This window comes from Saccostrea cucullata, unplaced genomic scaffold, assembly GCF_032062105.1.
Source record: "Saccostrea cucullata isolate Sc308-1 unplaced genomic scaffold, CSIRO_AGI_Scuc_v1 ctg781, whole genome shotgun sequence".
NCBI classification, from domain to species: domain Eukaryota; kingdom Metazoa; phylum Mollusca; class Bivalvia; order Ostreida; family Ostreidae; genus Saccostrea; species Saccostrea cuccullata.
Genome location: NW_026918301.1, coordinates 24,932 through 44,244, shown reverse-complemented (window position 1 = coordinate 44,244; position 19,313 = coordinate 24,932). Strand labels below are relative to the sequence as shown.

At 34.7% G+C, this 19,313-nt stretch overlaps 2 protein-coding genes across 2 annotated transcripts; both read left to right on the top strand.

Annotated features, from left to right (window-relative positions):
• The first annotated feature begins 11,664 nt into the window (after positions 1-11,664).
• LOC134262650 (uncharacterized) lies at positions 11,665-14,839 on the top strand. Its single transcript, XM_062745026.1, has 4 exons — positions 11,665-11,811; positions 13,120-13,307; positions 14,004-14,114; positions 14,221-14,839. Exons 2-4 carry the CDS (start codon positions 13,145-13,147, stop codon positions 14,775-14,777), a joined length of 831 nt encoding a protein of 276 aa, XP_062601010.1. The 5' UTR covers positions 11,665-11,811; positions 13,120-13,144; the 3' UTR covers positions 14,778-14,839.
• Positions 14,840-16,215: 1,376 nt separating this feature from the next.
• LOC134262640 (uncharacterized) lies at positions 16,216-19,252 on the top strand. The gene is made up of 4 exons (XM_062745018.1): positions 16,216-16,456; positions 16,656-16,843; positions 18,200-18,310; positions 18,407-19,252. Exons 1-4 carry the CDS (start codon positions 16,293-16,295, stop codon positions 18,973-18,975), a joined length of 1,032 nt encoding a protein of 343 aa, XP_062601002.1. The 5' UTR covers positions 16,216-16,292; the 3' UTR covers positions 18,976-19,252.
• Positions 19,253-19,313: the final 61 nt, after the last annotated feature.

Sequence of the window (19,313 nt, the reverse complement as noted above, 5' to 3'; positions counted from 1 at the left end):
TCTTCTGTTGATGCAGATTTCACATGCCAAATTAAAAGGCAATCTGCACGTACTTACTGCTGTATAGAATCATTCATATATAGGTACTGTGGAAAATGTATAATATTATACATGTATATATGCTCATCGGGTTGCTGGTCACTGCAAAGAAATTCGGGCAAGTATTATGGACAATGGGTCTCATGTTTCAAGAAATCATCACAACACTGACTGTAAATCAATATTGAAATATTTCTGAATTTGTTTTATGTTGTTTAAAACAAGAATGTTTTTTTTTTTAGATTTTTAAAAAAATCTTTTCATGTTTTTTTTTTCATACTCATAATTTAATTTTCCTTGTTTTGCTTAAATCTTATAATTCCACTCATTGGCTGGTTGCTATTGGTGACTGACTTCATGGCATTTTTTTCCCCTTTCTTACATTGTATGGTTTACATTATGCTTCATATTTACTATTATCATCATTATACAGTTATACTTGTATCATGTTTATATATGTGTAGTATTTTATTTTTTAAAAATTCATAATTTTAAAAACATTTTCTGTCTATACTTTGCTATGTATTCTAAATGAAAGAATGGTGCACATAATGTACAAAAGATTCATAGTAGTAATCGATTATTATTATTGTCTGATGAGGAAACACTGCAGCTTTAACTTAAAGGAAAAAGTAGTAAGAATCCATCTTATGTACATATAACTTGAAAGAACTTGTTCGAGTTTTGCATAAATAATTTAAAATTTTTGATTTTTTCTGTTTTCATTTCTGATGAGTTTTAAGTATTTAAGTTACATTTGTGTATCATGGAGAATAAAGATTTTAAAGTAATACACGCTATATGAACGCCGAATTTTGTGTGAAACAAAATGATTAATGATTTGAAACACATGAAGTGTAATGAAAAAATAATACTTTCCACAAAATTTTACTATAGACGTCGTTGTAATAACAAAACAATTAAGCAATATCTGGCAATTAAGAATTCAGTCTTTTTATGAATATTGAAGAAGGAAGTGCGTAGACAGTAGGCCTATACATGTATATAGACACGCATGTCCACGGGAAGTCACAGACGAGGAATGTTGCATTTTGACAACAATTATAACTAGTGCTAATTGTAACGGGGACCGTTACAGATGTTCCCCAAACGCTCCCCAACTCCCTTTTGGTGCCATATTCCCTGTAAGCTTCATTAAATAGGACAAAATCTATGCATTTGAGACTTTAACAAGTTCATTCAAATTTAAGCATTGCACGCGTGCGCATGTGAATGCATGTGTGTAATGACCATATCATCTTGTCTACACAATCTATATATTTTTTATATACTAAATATTAAAGTATTTAATCCAAAAGTATTAAAAAAAACGTTCATTCAAGTTTATTTTTGATTTAACTCATTTCACGTGCACGCACGTGCATACATGAGCATGGTGACCATATCTTCTTGTAGAAGTCCATTACATCTATCTATGTTCTAAATCCCACCCCGTTTGGTTGAAAACCAAGGGAGTTATAGCTGTTTAAAGTTTCAGCCAATCAGATTGCAGCGCACATACATGCATGTGCATGGTGACCATACTTTCTTGTAGAAGTCCATTATATATATCTATGTTCCAAATCCCATCCTGTTTGGTTGAAAATCAAGGGAGTTACAGCTATTTAAAGTTTCAGCCAATCAGATTGCAGCACACGTGCATGCACGTGTTTTTATGATAATTGCTATACATCTTATTGTAGGATATCTTAATGCATGGCTATGTTCAAAATTTCAAAGGATTTCGTCAAAAAGCAAGAAAGATATTGAGACTTTAGTTTCAGCCAATCAGAGCAAAGCGCACGTGCATGCGCGTGAGATCTTGCTATTTTGACCATGTCATCCCGTCTATACTACTAATATATCCTTATATTATGAGTTTCAAAGCATTTCATCAAAAAATTGAAAAGTTAAGGTAATATAGATTATATTGGCCATTTAACGTGTTGCACGTGCGCGCTCTTGCAAGCACGTGCGCGCAAAATGACCTTTGTTTGGCAAATCTACATAACATGCCTACTGACCCTAAAAACATTTTACCTAAGTCAGATGTGTAGTTTACAAGATCACTCGTGGACAAAATTTTCCCAGGAAGAAGAAAAATAATAATAACTAGATGCGATCTCGTTGCAAGCAACGAGTAGGTCTTCCGTCCGATATCTGATGGAATAAGACCTGTGTTGGGATGATTCCCCTGATAGGATAAAAAAAAATACAAAAAAAAGGCACAAAAATTCTTCACAATGTTTAGAAACACACACAAAAAAAATGTAGGATCTATCAATTCAAATCAACTTCCGGTTCTACTTCTTCACTTCCGGTGCGACCGTATGTGCTCAAAACTACTTTCAACTCTACATCAAGTATGCAGTAATCATCCCTGAAAGTTTCGATGGAAAGTACTCATTTTTAGACAACTTCCGGTTTGAACGAACCGTACTTTCGGTGGAAATATTAAGATGCTACGCATTCTTTAAATCTTTATAATGAACAATTACGTGTATTTAAATTACGTGTACTTCCGGTTTACAACGGAAGTGTCGACGGAAAAAATGAGCAAATTAAAAGTATGCATTTTGTTGGGAACATTATTTTGACCATCTTTTGTTCAATATTGCTTCTCAAAATATTCACGCTTTTCGAGATATAAAGCGTCAAAGATTTAGCATTCTAGCCCCCTGTCACCCTTTATTACGTAACATATGATCAAATTTCAAGTAGATATTGTTGCAAATAGTTAAGTTGAATATCTTTGCTTCAGTAATGTATCACAAAATATTGATCATTAAAGAGTTAAAGACGAGAGACTTTTGGCCCCTCTATGCCCCTAATTTGAAGGGCTAACCCCATTTTCTTGATATCAAATGAAAGGTCTTACTATATTGCACATTTTTTATTATATATGTCTTAACAAAATATTAATGATCAAAAAGATATAAAAGAAAACGTATTAATTTTTGCGAGATGCTTGTGAGCCTATTTTTTGAGCCCAGGTAAGCGTCGATGCCTTTTTACCTGGAAAGCTCTATATGCAAAATGTCACATCTACTATCCTTCCTCTACCTTCACTGCAAATCTCAAGTCGATATCTTCAGTCGTTTAGGAGGAGATCTCAGGACAAGCGGACCCTCTAAAAATCAGAGAATCGTCCATATCTCACGGCCGGAAGTGACGTCATCAACGACGAAAATTTCCGACAAGGTTCAGATGAATATCAATCAGATCTGAAAGTTTGGTGGAAATCGGGCGAGCCGTTTCCGAGAAATCGCGTGCACAAAATCGGTAAGAAAAATAATAATAATAGGGAAAAAGAAACCGAACGAAAACAATAAGGTCTTCCGTTGGAGACGGAAGACCTTAATAATAACTAGTGCTAATTGTAACGGGGACCGTTACAGATGTTCCCCAAACGCTCCCCAACTCCCTTTTGGTGCCATATTCCCTGTAATTTCTATTAGATAAGAAATACTTTATAGAATTTAGACTTAATCAAGGTCTTCCCAGAAAAATACAAAATATATTTAAAAATAGGCATTGCACGCGTGTTCATAAGCGTAACGACCAAATTATCTTGTCTACACTATCTAAAATTTTAATATCCTTAAAATCAGAGCATTTAATCCAAAAGTATTAAAAAAATACACTCATTCGAGTGTATTTATAATTTTACTCATTTCACGTGCTCGCACGGGCAAGCACGTGCATAATGACTACACCTTCTTGTAGAAGTCCCTTATATTTATCTATGTTCTAAATCAAATCCTGTTTGGTTGAAAAACAAGGGAGTTATAGCCATTTGAAGTTTCAGCCAATCGGATTACAGCACACATGCATGCGTGTGATTTCATAAATTTTTATCTTTATCGTATTAAAGGATATCTAAATGAATGACTATATTTTAAAATTCGAAACATTTCGTCAAAAAACAAAGGAGATATTGCCATATAAAGTTTCAGCCAATCAGATTGCAGCACACGTGCATGCGCGTGATTTCATGATTTTTTTCTATATCATATTTTAGGATATCCTAATGCATGACTATATTTTAAATTTCAAAGCATTTCTTCAAAAAACAAAGGAGATATAGCCATTTAAAGTTTCAGCCAATCAGATTGCAGCACGCACGCATGCGCATGCTTTCATGAATATTTTTATATATCATGCTGTAGACCTTCATTATGTAGGACTATGTTCAAAATTTCAAAAGATTATGACAAGAAACAAGAAAGATATTGAGGTTTTAGTTTCAGCCAATCAGAGCGAAGCGCACGTGCATGCACGTGAGATCTTGCTATTTTGACCATGTCATCTAGTCTATACTACTAATGTGTCCTTACATTATGAGTTTCAAAAAAATTCATCAAGAAAAAGAAAAGTTACAGCAATATCCATTATATTGGTCATTTTTCATGTTGCACGTGCGCGCTCTTGCAAGCACGTGCGCGCAAAATGACCTTCGTTCGGCAAATCTACATAACATGTCTACTGACCCTAAAAACATTTTACCTTAGTCGGATGTGTAGTTTACAAGATCACTCGTGGACAAAATTTTCCCAGGAAGAAGAAAAATAATAATAACTAGATGCGATCTCGTTGCGAGCAACGAGTAGGTCTTCCGTCCGAATTTTCGATAAGATGAGATATGACTTTGACTATGATCTTTGATAAAACATCATGGAATCATGCCTTTTCTATTTTGATTAAATCCTTTTGATTTAGATATCATCAATGCGTACTTAATTTGCACATTAATTCTTTTCTTTTTTCTACTTTGAGAAACAACCAAAACCAATTAAAGAAAACTTGTAAGGAGACCTTGGATTATGAATGTAGTTTGACGCAGAATTGCAACGAACCTACGACGTGACAATCCAAGTATCCCTACACATTTCATTGCTCCTTATGTTACTTTCGTTCAAGCAAACGCTCGGCTGCCTCTGTTAACCGCTATTGCGAAATGTCGGAATTGACAGAGACCGCCGCCATTTAGTTCCCGCTTCAGATTTTTGAATGTTATTATCTCGAGTTTGAATTTATAAATTTACAAACAAATTACATATTCAGCCTAATAAGAAATGTTTCTATCAACTATACTAATATCATTTGAAAATATTGAAAAACAAAAAAGTTAAAGACGAGAGACTTTTGCCCCCTCTATGCCCCTAATTTGAAGGACTAACCCCGTTTACTTCATATCAAATGAAAGGTCTTACTATATTGCACATTTTTTATTATATATGTCTACACAAAATATTAACAGGTAAAAAGATATAAAAGAAAACGTGTCAATTTTTGCGAGATGAGCATGAGGCTATTTTCGATCCCAGGCGAGCGTCGATGCCTTCTTACCTGGAAAGCTCTATATGCAAAATGTCACATCTACTATCCTTCCTCTACCTTCACTGAAAATCTCAAGTCGATATCTTAAGTCGTTTAGGAGGAGATCTCAGGACAAGCTGACCCTCTAAAAATCAGTAAATCGTCCATATCTCACGACCGGAAGTGACGACGTACTTACGAAAAATTTCCGACAAGGTTCAGATAAATATCTATCAGATCTGAAAATTTGGTGAGAATCGGTCCAGCCGTTTCCGAGAAATCGCGTGCACAAAATCGGTAAGAAAAAAAAAATAATAATAATAATAATAATAGGGAAAAAGAAACCGAACGAAAACAATAAGGTCTTCCGTTGGAGACGGAAGACCTTAATAATAACTAGTGCTAATTGTAACGGGGACCGTTACAGATGTTCCCCAAACGCTCCCCAACTCCCTTTTGGTGCCATATTCCCTGTAAGCTTTATTTATTGACACAAACTCTATGCATTTGAAATTTTAACTATGTTTACCCAGAAATGTACCATGCTCATTCAAATTTTAGCATTGCACGTGTGCACATGTGAAGGCATATACGTAATGACCATATCATCTTGTCTACACAATCTATATATTTTAATATACTAAATATTAAAGTATTTAATCCAAAAGTATTAAAAAATTCGCTCATTCAAGTGTATTTTTGATTTTACCCATTTCACGTGCACGCACGTGCATACAGGAGCATGGTGACCATACCTTCTTGTAGAAGTTCATTAAATCTATCTATGTTCTAAATCCCATCCCGTTTGGTTGAAAACCAAGGGAGTTAAAACTGTTTAAAGTTTCAGCCAATCAGATTGCAGCGTACGTATACGTACATGTATGCATGTGCATGGAGACCATACCTTCTTGTAGATGTCCATTATATATATCTATGTTCCAAATCCCATCCTGTTTGGTTGAAAACCAAGGAAGTTATAACTGTTTAAAGTTTCAGCCAATCAGATTACAGCTCACGTACACGCACGTGTATGCACGGCATGGTGACCATACCTTATTGTAGAAGTCCATTTTATATATCTATGTTCCAAATCCCATCCTGTTTGGTTGAACACCAAGGGAGTTATAGCTTTTTAAAGTTTCAGCCAATCAGATTGCAGCTCACGTATACGTACATGTATGCATGTGCATGGAGACCATACCTTCTTGTAGATGTCCATTATATATATCTATGTTCCAAATCCCATCCTGTTTGGTTGAAAATCAAGGGAGTTATAGCTATTTAAAGTTTCAACCAATCAGATTGCAGCGCACGTGCATGCACGTGTTTTCATGATAATTTCTATGTATCATGTTGTAGGATATCCTAATGCATGGCTATGTTCAAAATTTCAAAGGATCTCCTCAAAAAACAAGAAAGATATTGAGACTTTAGTTTCAGCCAATCAGAGCAAAGCGCACGTGCATGCGCGTGAGATCTTGCTATTTTGACCATTTCATATTGTCTATATTACTAATATATCCTTACATTATGAGTTTCAAAGCATTTCATCAAAAATTTAAAAAGTTACGCCTATATCAATTAAATCGGTCATTTTACATGTTGCACGTGCGCGCTCTTGCAAGCACGTGCGCGCAAAATGACCTTTGTTCGGCAAATCTACATAACATGTCTATTGACCCTAAAAACATTTTACCTTAGTCGGATGTGTAGTTTACAAGATCACTCAAGGACAAAATTTTCCCAGGAATAATAATAATAATAATAATAATAATAATAAGAAACAGAGTAAAAACAATATGTTCCCCAACTTCGTTTGGGGAACATAATAAGAAACAGAGTAAAAACAATATGTTCCCCAACTTCGTTTGGGGAACATAATAAGAAACAGAGTAAAAACAATATGTTCCCCAACTTCGTTTGGGGAACATAATAAAAGGTTAATATGCGTCGTAACAGAGTAGATGGTTGATACTGATTACATTAAAAGATAAGTATCATTCAGAGTAAGACGCTTGCCATCCACGTCAAAAGTGAGTAGTATCTCAAACGGCCTACCTTGTTTTTGTTTATCAATCTAGAAGTAGCGACGGCGTCACGTGATGGATTTATTTAACAAGAGGCCCACGGGCCTTATAGGTCAACTGAGTAACATGTAACAACTTTCCAACAACTGTATTTGGTATGACTATATATTTTAAACCAAAAGCCTTGAAATTCACAATTTTGAAAGAGGCATCATTGTTTATCATAACTATACACTTAGCATGCTTATTTTGGTTACTTGTTACCCAAAGGCAGATCAGATTAACAGAGAGAAAATGCATTTCCACTTTATAACCACCAGTTGTGCACACCAACCCAGAGGAACCACTGACCCTGGGGCCACATATTTCAAAATTTGGGAAATTTTGTAAATTTCACTTCATCAGAAATGGGTGATTAATATCAAAGAGCAGATTTCAAAGTATTACTTTATTTTCGGACTATGTAACCCCCCCCCCCCCCCCCGCGTCTGCAGTACCCCTAACGCAGGGGTCCTGAAATTAACCATTTTGGAAGAGGCATATTTCTCCATCATAAATATATGCTTAGATCATTGGCATTATACCAAGGAGCAAAGGAAAAGATTTCCAAAGAATTCATGCGTTTTCACAATATAATCATTATAGGGCCCCACCCTAACACCAGAAACCCTGACCTAGGGGTCATGAAATTCACAAATTGGGAAGAAGCATCCTTCCTCATCATAACTATGTACATAGTTCATTGGTTTTATACCCAGGAGCATAGAAGCAGATTTTCAAAGAATTTATGCATTTTCACTATATAATCAACAGAGCCCCGCCCTAACACCAGAACCCCTGACCCTGGGGCTATGAAATTCATAATTTTTGAAGAGCAGGACTTATTTAATATAACCATGTACTTGGTTAGTCTATTTCATACCCAGAAGAAGAGAAGAAGATTTTTTAAAGAATTAATGTATTTTCACTATATAAACAATTAAAGAGCCCCGCCCTAACACCAGAACCCCTCACCCAGGGGCCATGAAATTCACAAATTGGGAAGAAGCATCCTTTGTTATCATAACTATGTACATAGTTCTTTGGTTAGATATCCAAGTGAGAGGAGAAGATTTTTAAAGAATTTATGCATTTTCACTATATAATCAATAGAGCCCCGTCCTAACACCAGAACCCCTGACCCTGGGGCCATGAAATTCACAATTTTGAAAGAGGCAATCTTATTCAACCTAACTATGTACTTGGTTAGCTTTTTTAATGCCCAGGAGCAGAGAAGATTTTCAAAGTAGCAATGCATATCACTATACAGTCTATTTAGCCCCGCCCTAGCACTAGCACCCCTGAACCTGGGGCCATGAATTTCACAATTTTGGTAGAGGACTCAATGCTGATTACAATTATGCCAACAGTTTGACTGCTTGATGTCTAGGGGCATAGAAGAAGATTTTTAAAGATTGCACTAATTTCAGTGGTTTTGGCCCCACCCCTCAGGCCCAAGGAGGGCAGGGACCATGAAATTCACAATTAATGTTCCCCTTCACCCACAGATGCTGTGTGCCAAAATTGGTTGAAATTGGTTGAGCGGTTTCAGAGAAGAAGCTGAAAATGTTCAAATGTTAACGCACGGCGGACGACGCACGACGACGGACAACAACGGATAGCAATAGGTCGCCTGAGTTTACTCTTAGTTTAATTTTAGTGGTGTAATTTACAGTATTTTCGTAACTTTTATGGATGAACAAAATATATAAATTTCCAATCTTATTTAAACTGGCGCAAGTTATAGCGTGTATACTTTTAAAGAAGTTCTTGTCATTATATAACTCCTTACTAGAAATAAATAAATCTCATTTAACTCGGCTTAAAAAAAAGATATACATTACCTACTAGAGTTTGCACTGGATTAAGAATATCTGTTTCTATTGAAACATGAAGGAATAAAATTATTATAAGGATACTAAATTGTTGAAAAGCAAAGAGTGGGTCTTCCAACTTACTCATGACAAATTACTGAAATGAGGCAAGCCATTGACAAACAAGTCGAGGAAACAAGAATATCAACAGTCTCGTTTAATGTGATAATTTTGCATACTCAGTATTTTAAAATCACTACAATAACCTTTTTCAGCAAGAACAGTCTATTGTTGAATCTAGCAACAAATATTGACTGATGTTTTTCACACAAATTGTTAGTAAAACACTGAATTGTCTACGCGTTTTCCCCCCGATCATGACAAGGAGCACACGGCGGATATGACAGGCCGACAGGAAATGCTCATTCCTCCATGGCACCTGATTCCATCTCTGATGTTTTAGAGGTCGGTATTTGCTGTAGTCCTGATTGGTACTGCTTGTGTGGACTTTTGTGCTTGAACACTGTTCGTTATCTCCATATACATGTACCGTATATCTGGGTTTTTTCGCAATGATCTATTTTTCGCATTTTTTGCGACCATTTTTAATTCGCAAAATATAAAACACGCAGAAATTACGTCAGCTTTAATTTGACATAAAACATTACCATTTTAATAAAAAAAAAAATGTTCATTCGTAAAAAATAACACGCAAAATAAAAACTGTACTAATCTACCCCTTTTTCGCAAAATTTCCAACACCCCAAAAAAAAAACAAACCCGAATATACGGTATCATTTTAAACAGTTGAAAATTGCTAAGTTTAAGTCACTTCAGTTGTGGAATGGACATGATGAATAAAAAAAAACACACGGCGTTATGCATTACTCAGTGAGATGTTCTAACTTTAATTCCCTGAAAAATCCTGTTTTTTATGAGTCCTTTATCATGCTTATAGAAAAGGCATGTACAAAAGGAAAGAAAAGAAATGAAATAGTTTAAGAACTATTTAAAAATTTAGCTCAGTCAAAAATGCGACCTGTCTATTTTGCTAAAAGTGAAAAATTATCTAAAAGTGATGTTATGAATCATTCCTGAAAATCGGCTCAGCAGTTTTCGAGAAATAGCTTGCAAAGGAAAAAATAATAAGAAACGGCACGACCCTAATCTAAAATAGGTTCATTTTTTTAAAGCTTTTTTTTCCAGACCAGTCGGATGTAAATCTGCAGCTAGACCCAGGTGACTTCCTTTTTATGTAGAATAGAGCTTTGTGTACATATATGGATACAGAGGCTTTGGAATGACCTGTGAGGTTTGAACAATTTCAGAAATGAGGCAAGCTACTGAAAAAAAAGTTGATGAAACAAGATATCAAGTTGTTTTTAGTCAACATTTCGCATATTCTTCAGTCAACAAAAATGGCCTTGTCAGCAAATACAATTTATCATTTTAAGTCTAATGAGACTGACTTTTTTTCATTCAAATTGATTATCAAATCATTAGGCCATTATATTCACACTGAATTGTCTACGAATTTTTATCGCATGCCCAATCCATTCATGACAAGTAGCACATGGCATGACTGGTTGACATGGGGATGCTTATTAATTCTTCCCACCAAATCCCTTGCTGATGTATTATATTTTATAACCCTTTGTTTCATCTTCTCCTGATTTGTATCAATAATTGAAATGGTCTTTAGAGCTTGACTTGATTTTCATATTTAATTCACACAATTCTATTCTGCTGTTATTCCTATCTCACATTCTGTTATTAAACCTGTCATACGCCTTAAAATCTTGCTAAAGCCAAGGATAACGTTTAATACACTGTATAGGCAAAGGTCCTCCTCGCGTCAATGTTACCAGAGTTTTTGAAAGAGCAATCGAGGTTTGAACCAGGATTTGATTGCTGCTTCTCAATGAGAGAAGCTGGCTCGTAAAAAATCCATCTAGGTTTGTCAGGGGTCCGGGGAGCCAGAAGCGGATTCGGGTCCTATGGCTAAAGCACTCGATGTTTCAACATTGTCATGAGTTTATATAGGCACCTTAATTTCAGTTACCATAAACACACATAATTTGTAGGCACCGTGATTAAAACACATACAAAACAGGTAGGCCCTTTAACAAATAAACAATTTATCAACACTGTAAGATTATATGCAATTCAAATATTATATCATGTATATTGCAATGGATGGAGATCACCATATAAAACCCGAAAAACACATGAACACAACATACATATAACAACATTGTACTTTGTATATAGACACTACACAATCAATCTAAAATCCCCCCTTACAGAAACGTTAAAGACCAAAAAAGCAGAAAGACACAATAAGGACACCATACAGCGAATAGTACACTGTTCAATATGCACGTCTTTTAGGGCCTACTCTTTAACAAAATGGCTTCTGGTTCTACTCGGGATCTAGAGCAGATTGTGAGAGACGGATTGAGCACGCTCGTGTTTGCTTTTGGTTACAAGGTTGGGATGATTGACGCCTTCATTGAAATCGAACAGCCATGTACAGCAGAGGAACTTAGTCAGTAATCAGGCCAAAAGTTAAGGTAGGCCATGCTTCACTGATTTAAAAAAATAAAGTTGGAATATTTCACTTTTACGCTTATGTATAGACCCTATAGATATCTCACTAACTAGTCTATTAACAACATACTACAAAAACTGTCACTCGTTACAATTCATTAACAGTGGTTAATTAACCTATTGAAATTTTAAGACTGTTTTTTAAGAACGAAAAAGGTAAAGAGGAAGAGCGGTAGGAATTCTTATATAGGGCATAAAACGCGGACTTTTAGGAATTCCAAGAGTGTGATCAGGTACCTTGGGGGAATAAGTTTCCACCCATCGTGAGACCTTTGTTAAGCAGGAAGACGCAACATTTCAACTTTTCAGTCGCCAATTTCCCTTACTTATGTATACAGCAATATATCTTTTCACCTGCATATGGGCTTTATGTCCCTCAGTTGATTCTATACGCGAGATCATGCTTTACAAAGGAACAATTTTTATAAACAAGACAAGCCATTGACAAAGAAGTTGATGAAACAAGGATATCGACAGTTTCGCTTTAAGTCATAATTTTGCAAGTTTTATGGTTGAAACGTGTACCTTATCAGCAAATACATGTACATCCTACATGTAACATTGAATCAAATGCTGATCAACGTTTTTCACACTTGTTGTTAGACCATTAATTACATGTATTTAAATACTGAATAATTGTCGACGGATTTTACAGGGTTTTTTTTATGACAAGAAGCTTACGGCGGGTGTGAATGGTTGACAGGGGATGCTCACTTCTCCATGGCACGTGATCCCACCTCTGATGTTTTTGGAGGTCCGTGTTTGCTTTTCTCTTGATTTTAGTTTTGATATGGACTTTTGAATTTGAATACTGTTCGTTACCTAATTCAATCTCAAGATTACCTAGAAACGAAATTCAATGTTTTGCAATTGAATATCGAATTTATTTCACCCGTGAGACAGGGTTGCTTTTTTAATGTCACTTTTGCTTCGAACTCTTCAGTTAAATTTAGAGAAAAATCCTGTCCCAGTTGCGAAATAAATTCCATGTCCAACGACTGTGTACAAAATATTAAATATCCTCTATTGTGCAACGAAGCAGTTGGTAGAATTGCTTTTCCAACATTTAATCGAAATTTATCTACTTTTTTTCAGTTAGTCTGCAGAAGTATTCATGTGCCTTTTGGAGAAATAAGTTTTGGTACATTTGCTACATGTCGAAGCTATTGTTTTTCATCGTTTATTTTCATTGAGTTGTCCTGTAACCATTAACTTGTATGACCAAGAAAACGACTACAAATTTAGAAATCCGACCTTTTGCTATTTTTCAGGTACACACAAGAATGGCTTGGGGGCATGATTTCTGCAGGAATTGTCAAACTTCACGAGGACGACAAATACTCACTCCCATATGAAAAACCTCTGCTGAAAAGATGGGGTCATGCCGCCAGTGTGCTCCTGGTATTTAATGAGATGTTCCCTCAACTGGAGAAAGTCATGGCAGAAGATGGACCAAAGGGTTTGTTAGTTCTTAATAGTCAATAAAATTTAGGCTCTATCTGCTAACAAGGTCATTTTTAACGACCACTGAATTTACGAAATGCAGACTTTAAACGAGGTGGTTGAAATTTGTGTAATATCAATTTAATTGTCAGTAGCCTGCTTCAAATATTACTTAAGCTTTTGTTCTGCAGAGGCAAGATACAATCACGGGTCTTCCAAGGCTGAATATCCAGGTTACGATAAGCTTTTAATCAGATCAGTACATAGGTCTTCTGCATAAATTACTAGTAGCCATAAGTCTATGTATGAAACATATGGAGATAACGAAGAGTATTCAAGATCAAAAGTCAAAAGTCTGTAAAACAATATAAAATATAAGCAGAGCAAAAACGGATCTCCAAAACATTAGAGGTGGGATCAGATTCCATGGATGAGTAAGCATCCCCTTACGACCGTTCACACTTGCTGTGTGCTTCTAGTCATGATTTGTATTGATCTGGCATTTTATACGCTTATAAGGTCTAAATATGAGTCAAGCGTCGCTTTGTCTTTAAGATAGAATCAATATCAATCATTAACTAACAATCAATCAATCATAAACCATAACATTTTTACACATTAAAACATGTATATCATGTAATTTGATTTTTATAAATATAATTTATAAATTGCAAGGGAAAATATTTATAAGTTGTAATTTACTCTATTTCAGGATACGGATACTATGATTCATTTCTCAGGTGGATGGATACATACCGCACAACAGAAATCTTTCAAGAATGGAATAAAATTCATCTCATTCCAATATTAGAATTTAAACAAGGTTCATTATATATATATAAATCAATGTAAATATTTATAAAATTGATAAATTTATTTTATAATGATATAAATAATCTAAAAGATTTAAATGTTTTCCATTAACACAGGGACTGAGTTTACACTGCTAGATATTGGTTGTGGATGTGGCCAACATATTAGAGAGGCAGCCAAACTGTACCCTAACTGTATGTTTTACGGTATCGACTCAGATACACCTTCCATAGATCGAGCAATCAAAGAACAGGGCGACCAGAAAAATATCATCTATCATCATATGAGAGGGGAACAACTCTCACAGGAATGGAAAGAAAAATTTGATTTTGTCTTAATGAACGAAGTTCTTCATGTTGCGTCTGACGTCGATGGAATTCTGAAAGAGGCAAAGCGGGTCCTCAAACCAGATGGTTACGGAATAACGTATGATCCCCCTGTTTCTTCAGACCCCCAAAAGCAAGCTAACAATTCCACGGCACAGTTATTTTTTCCCTTTGGTCTCTTTACTTGTCTTCCTGCTTGTTTATCTGACCCCTCGGGTGAAGGACGCGGAGTCGGGTGGGGCTATGAGCATAAGAAACAGAAAATAGAAGAGTATGGATTTCGAGTGATAAAGATTGGCCAAAAGGATACTGAGGCAGTGCAAGCTGGAATTATTTTTCAAAAGTGATATTTCCATTTTTAAAATAAGAGTATTCATTGTAATTTCAAGTTGGGCTTATAATTATCAAGCTTTGTCGGTTGATACCGCAGGCCTTTGGATCGCTTAAAAAATTGTGTGTAAAAATGTTTTTTTAACACGAATTTTTTTTCTAAGCAATCTAAAGGCCTGTGGTTGATACCCTTTATAATATGTTAAACATGTGAAACTTAAAGAAAATTCAACGGAATTGATTCATTTTCAAGGTTTCTGATTAATGCCTCTCAATCATACTTATTCGGCCATTATTTCTGTAAACGATAAATAACTAGTTTGGGTGTACTGTAATAAGGAAAAGCAAAGCATGGATCAAGTTATAGATGATGTAACTTTATTCACGTCCTGGAATAGATAACACAACAAATAGTCACCAGGCACAATAAAATAAAACAGTTTGAGTTGCTCTTTGCAGATTTTATTTGATAAAATGAAATATGTCAGGAAGGACAGCAGGAAACTATTTTACTAGAGGAACCATTAACGAGACTGGGGTGTGGCAGCCATTTTCAGACTATTTTTATCTCCTTTAAAAGAAGAGCTCCTTATAAAGATATACAAAAATGATTAAATTTTAAACCTAATATGTATGAATTTTTCTTTGCCAAATGATAGTTAACAGCTTAAGATACCATAGCTATAAAAATAAGTTAAATCTGGTGGTTAATTTACGGTTAATTTGTTTTGACCCCCCATCCTCCTTAAATTGCTATCTCACTCATACATGTACCCATTCCATGAGTATATACTATACTTATCCGTTGATAACTATATTTAACTATGTTTTTATCAAGATCTTGTAATTTCTTACAACGGATTATAATTTTGATATACATTGGACACCTAAATGTTTTAATACACATTTCCTGGCCTGTGTTGAGATTTGTTGTGATGGTCTGGGTTGTCCTGTGTTGATATGGTGATTTTCAATGGTCTTTGTATCATGTAAACCTGGGTATCCCAAATAAAGGGAAAAGGTAAAATCTGATACAAAACATCAAATATGGTAGGTCATTAATTTCCCAGTAAACGTCTCATTATGCTAATGAAAAGGGTTTCCAGGTATACACGACGGGGATAGATTATTTCAGCATGAATGTAACTGATAAGAATGACAGAAATATAACAACCATTTTGCTTTCTGTCTAGACACACTGCAAGGCCTAGTTAATAAACCTTGAAACACTAGAAGCCCTAGTTATTTTGTAACCTCTTTAAATCTTTTTCAGTAAAATACGACAAGCTGAATTCTGGCAGTGGAAAACAATTACAAAAAAATTTTAGTAATCAGACACTGCAAAATGGTTAAAACTGCAAAGAACACATGATCTTATTCTATATGGATAGATACTTTTATAAACATATTTTAAATTAAAATTCACAGTCACAGACACCTTTTCACCAAAGATTTCAGGACTCGAATAGCATACCATACAGCAGTGCTCCTATTAGACAATTTGCAAGTAACGTCTGTTGTATTTTACCAAAATGGCCTCTGGTTCTACTCGGAATCTAGAGCAGATTGTGAGAGACGGATTGAGCACGCTCGTGTTTGCTTTTGGTTACAAGGTTGGGATAATTGACGCCTTCATTGAAATCAAACAGCCATGTACAGCCGAGGAACTCAGTCAAAAATCAGGCCAAAAGTTAAGGTAAATCACTTTATTTTATTATCATATCTCTTAAGTTGTTTGCAAAATTTACAACTTGACAACTAGGATTTGCGGATTCAGGGTCTTGTGTTAATTTTTTTATGCTTGGAGCACAACCCTCCCCCTTCAAGTTTCTCATATACATATATCACCCAGGTGAACCCAACGTAAGAAAATAAGATAATTTAATCATTAACAGGTACACTCAAGAATGGCTTGGCAGCATGATCGCTGCAGGAATTGTCAAACTTCACGAAGACGGCAAATACTCCCTTCCATTCGAGGAATCCAAGTTGAATCATTGGGGCATTGTCGCCAAAGCGCTTCCAGTATTAAGTGAGATGTTTCCTAAGCTGGAGGAAGTCTTTTCAAAAGATGGACCAAGGGGTTTGTTAATGTCTAAAAATATAATATTAAAATACTGTATACATGATTATTTTTGCCCTTTCACACTCTCTAACAATTTTGCCTAATTTAAAATTAGCCCAGTCACAGGTCTATTTAAGATATTATACTGTGTTCTTTGAACATGTTGAATTCGCCCGTTTTAAATTCGCCCACCTGTGAGTTAGGCGAAAGCGGTGAAAATTAGATGGGGGCAAAAATTTCCTTTTATATAGTATACACAATGCAGAAATAATGACGTTAAATCTCTAATATTTTTATTCATGTCGTTATTAATAGAAAATAGAAAAAAAAAATAATCTAAATAAGATGAAATAATAATTAATTTTTTAAAAGCTTAGAGAAATTGTATTATTAAACTTTTTGTAATTTTTTATGAGGTACGATAGCCTAGGAATAATAAGGTATACGGTTAATTCAGAGAATAAAACTAAAAAAAGATTTGAAACTGTATATTGCATCTAGTTTTTACGGAAGCCCATTTAGGACCTATCAAAAAATATTTTTGAATTCGTTATAACAGATTTTTAGAATTCGTTATAACGAATTTAATTTGTTATAACAGATTTATTGAATTCATTATAACGAATTCAATTTGTTATAACAGATTTATTGAATTCGTTATAACGAATTTAATTTATTATAACAGATTCATTGAATTCGTTATAACGAATTTAATTTGTTATTACAGATTTATTGAATTCATTATAACGAATTTAATCTGTCATTACAGATTTTTTGAATTCGTTATATCGAATTTAATCTGTTATTACAGATTTGTTGAATTCGTTATATCCAAATTCTTGAATTGGTTATAACGAATTCAACAAATCTGTAATAACAGATTAAATTCGTTATAAGGAATTCAATAAATCTGTAATAACAAATTAAATTCGTTATAACAAATTCTATGAATCTGTAATAACAAATTTAATTCGTTATAACGAATTCTATGAATCTGTTATAACAAATTAAATTCGTTATAACGAATTCAATGAATCTGTTATAACAAATTAAATTCGTTATAACGAATTCAATAAATCTGTTATTACAAATTTAATTCGATATAACGAATTCTAAAAATCTGTTATAACAAATTGAATTCGTTATAACGAATTCAAAAATATTTTTTGATAGGTCCTAAATGGGCTTCCGTAAGTTTTGTATGTTCCAAAGACATAAATTAATTAGAGATATAAACAGGTTTAATTAATTGTCCTCTTTTTATTGAAAGTCAGACACTGCCATTATTCCTTTGTCTAAAATCTTATAGATCCGTATATGGCGCGGATCTAAAAACTCGGAGTCCGTAATTATTTCTGATAACTTCTCCTTCAGGATATGGATATTATGAGCCAGTTCTTGCCTGGCTGGATACACACCGCACACCAACAGCTCTTCGTCACTGGAACCAGGATCTACTGATTCCTGCCATAGGACTTAAACAAGGTTGAAATTGAAAATATTTGAAATAACTGTCTTATACTATTTTTCAATGAATACTTATAATTTTCATCTTCTGTTTAATTTTTCTATTTTACGCAGGGACCAATTTTACACTGCTGGATATTGGTTGTGGTTACGGAAAGCATACAAGAGAAGTGGCCAAACTGTTCCCTAACTGTACGATTTACGGTATCGACTCGGATAAAGTCTCCATTGATCAAGCAATCAAAGAACTCGAAGAAAGTGGTTGGAAGAACATCATCTATAGCCATATGAAAGGGGGACAACTCCCAGAGGATTGGACTGAAAAATTTGATTTCGTTTTAATTAACGATGTACTTCACGATTCACACGACGGTGATGGAATTCTCAAAGAGACGAAGCGAGTCCTTAAACCAGATGGTTATGGAATGGCATATGATCCTCCTGTAAGCTCATATCCAGAAAAGCAAGTCGGGGATTTAACGGCCCAGCTTTACCTTCCTTTTAGTCTCTTTCAGTGTCTTCCGGTCAGTTTATCCGGTCCACTGGGAGAGGGACGTGGTATCGGTTGGGGATACGAACGCAAGAAGCAGGAAATAGAAAAACACGGGTTTCGGGTTATCAAAGTTGGCAAAGAGGATATTGATACAGTGCAAGAAGGCATTGTTTTTATGAAAGAGAATTAATATTCAATCATTTTTAAAGAACAGTTTTTCTGCACTTGTAGAGAACTCTACCAAAATTCATCTCGGATCTTTTATTGTATTTAATTATGATGTTACATGTAATTATGACCTCATAACACCATTTATCATGTATACTTTTTAATTGATTATAAAATCTTCCCGTTACATTTTGTGAATTGACTAACAAGTAAACTAACAAATCTTTTATTATAACAATGTTTGCATTTACTAATACTATTTTTCTGTGAATACACTACAAAATAAAACTAAATAAACATACCGTTGATATACATTATATGGTACAAATGATGGAGACTTTGTTATGGGAAACTTCTTGT

Coding starts and splice junctions, on each gene's coding strand:
- LOC134262650 (XM_062745026.1), top strand. CDS start 13,145: ATGATTTCTGCAGGAATTGTCAAACTTCACGAGGACGACAAATACTCA. Junction 13,308..14,003: donor GGCAGAAGATGGACCAAAGG/GTTTGTTAGTTC, acceptor ACTCTATTTCAG/GATACGGATACTATGATTCA. Junction 14,115..14,220: donor AATATTAGAATTTAAACAAG/GTTCATTATATA, acceptor CCATTAACACAG/GGACTGAGTTTACACTGCTA.
- LOC134262640 (XM_062745018.1), top strand. CDS start 16,293: ATGGCCTCTGGTTCTACTCGGAATCTAGAGCAGATTGTGAGAGACGGA. Junction 16,457..16,655: donor AAATCAGGCCAAAAGTTAAG/GTAAATCACTTT, acceptor AATCATTAACAG/GTACACTCAAGAATGGCTTG. Junction 16,844..18,199: donor TTCAAAAGATGGACCAAGGG/GTTTGTTAATGT, acceptor CTTCTCCTTCAG/GATATGGATATTATGAGCCA.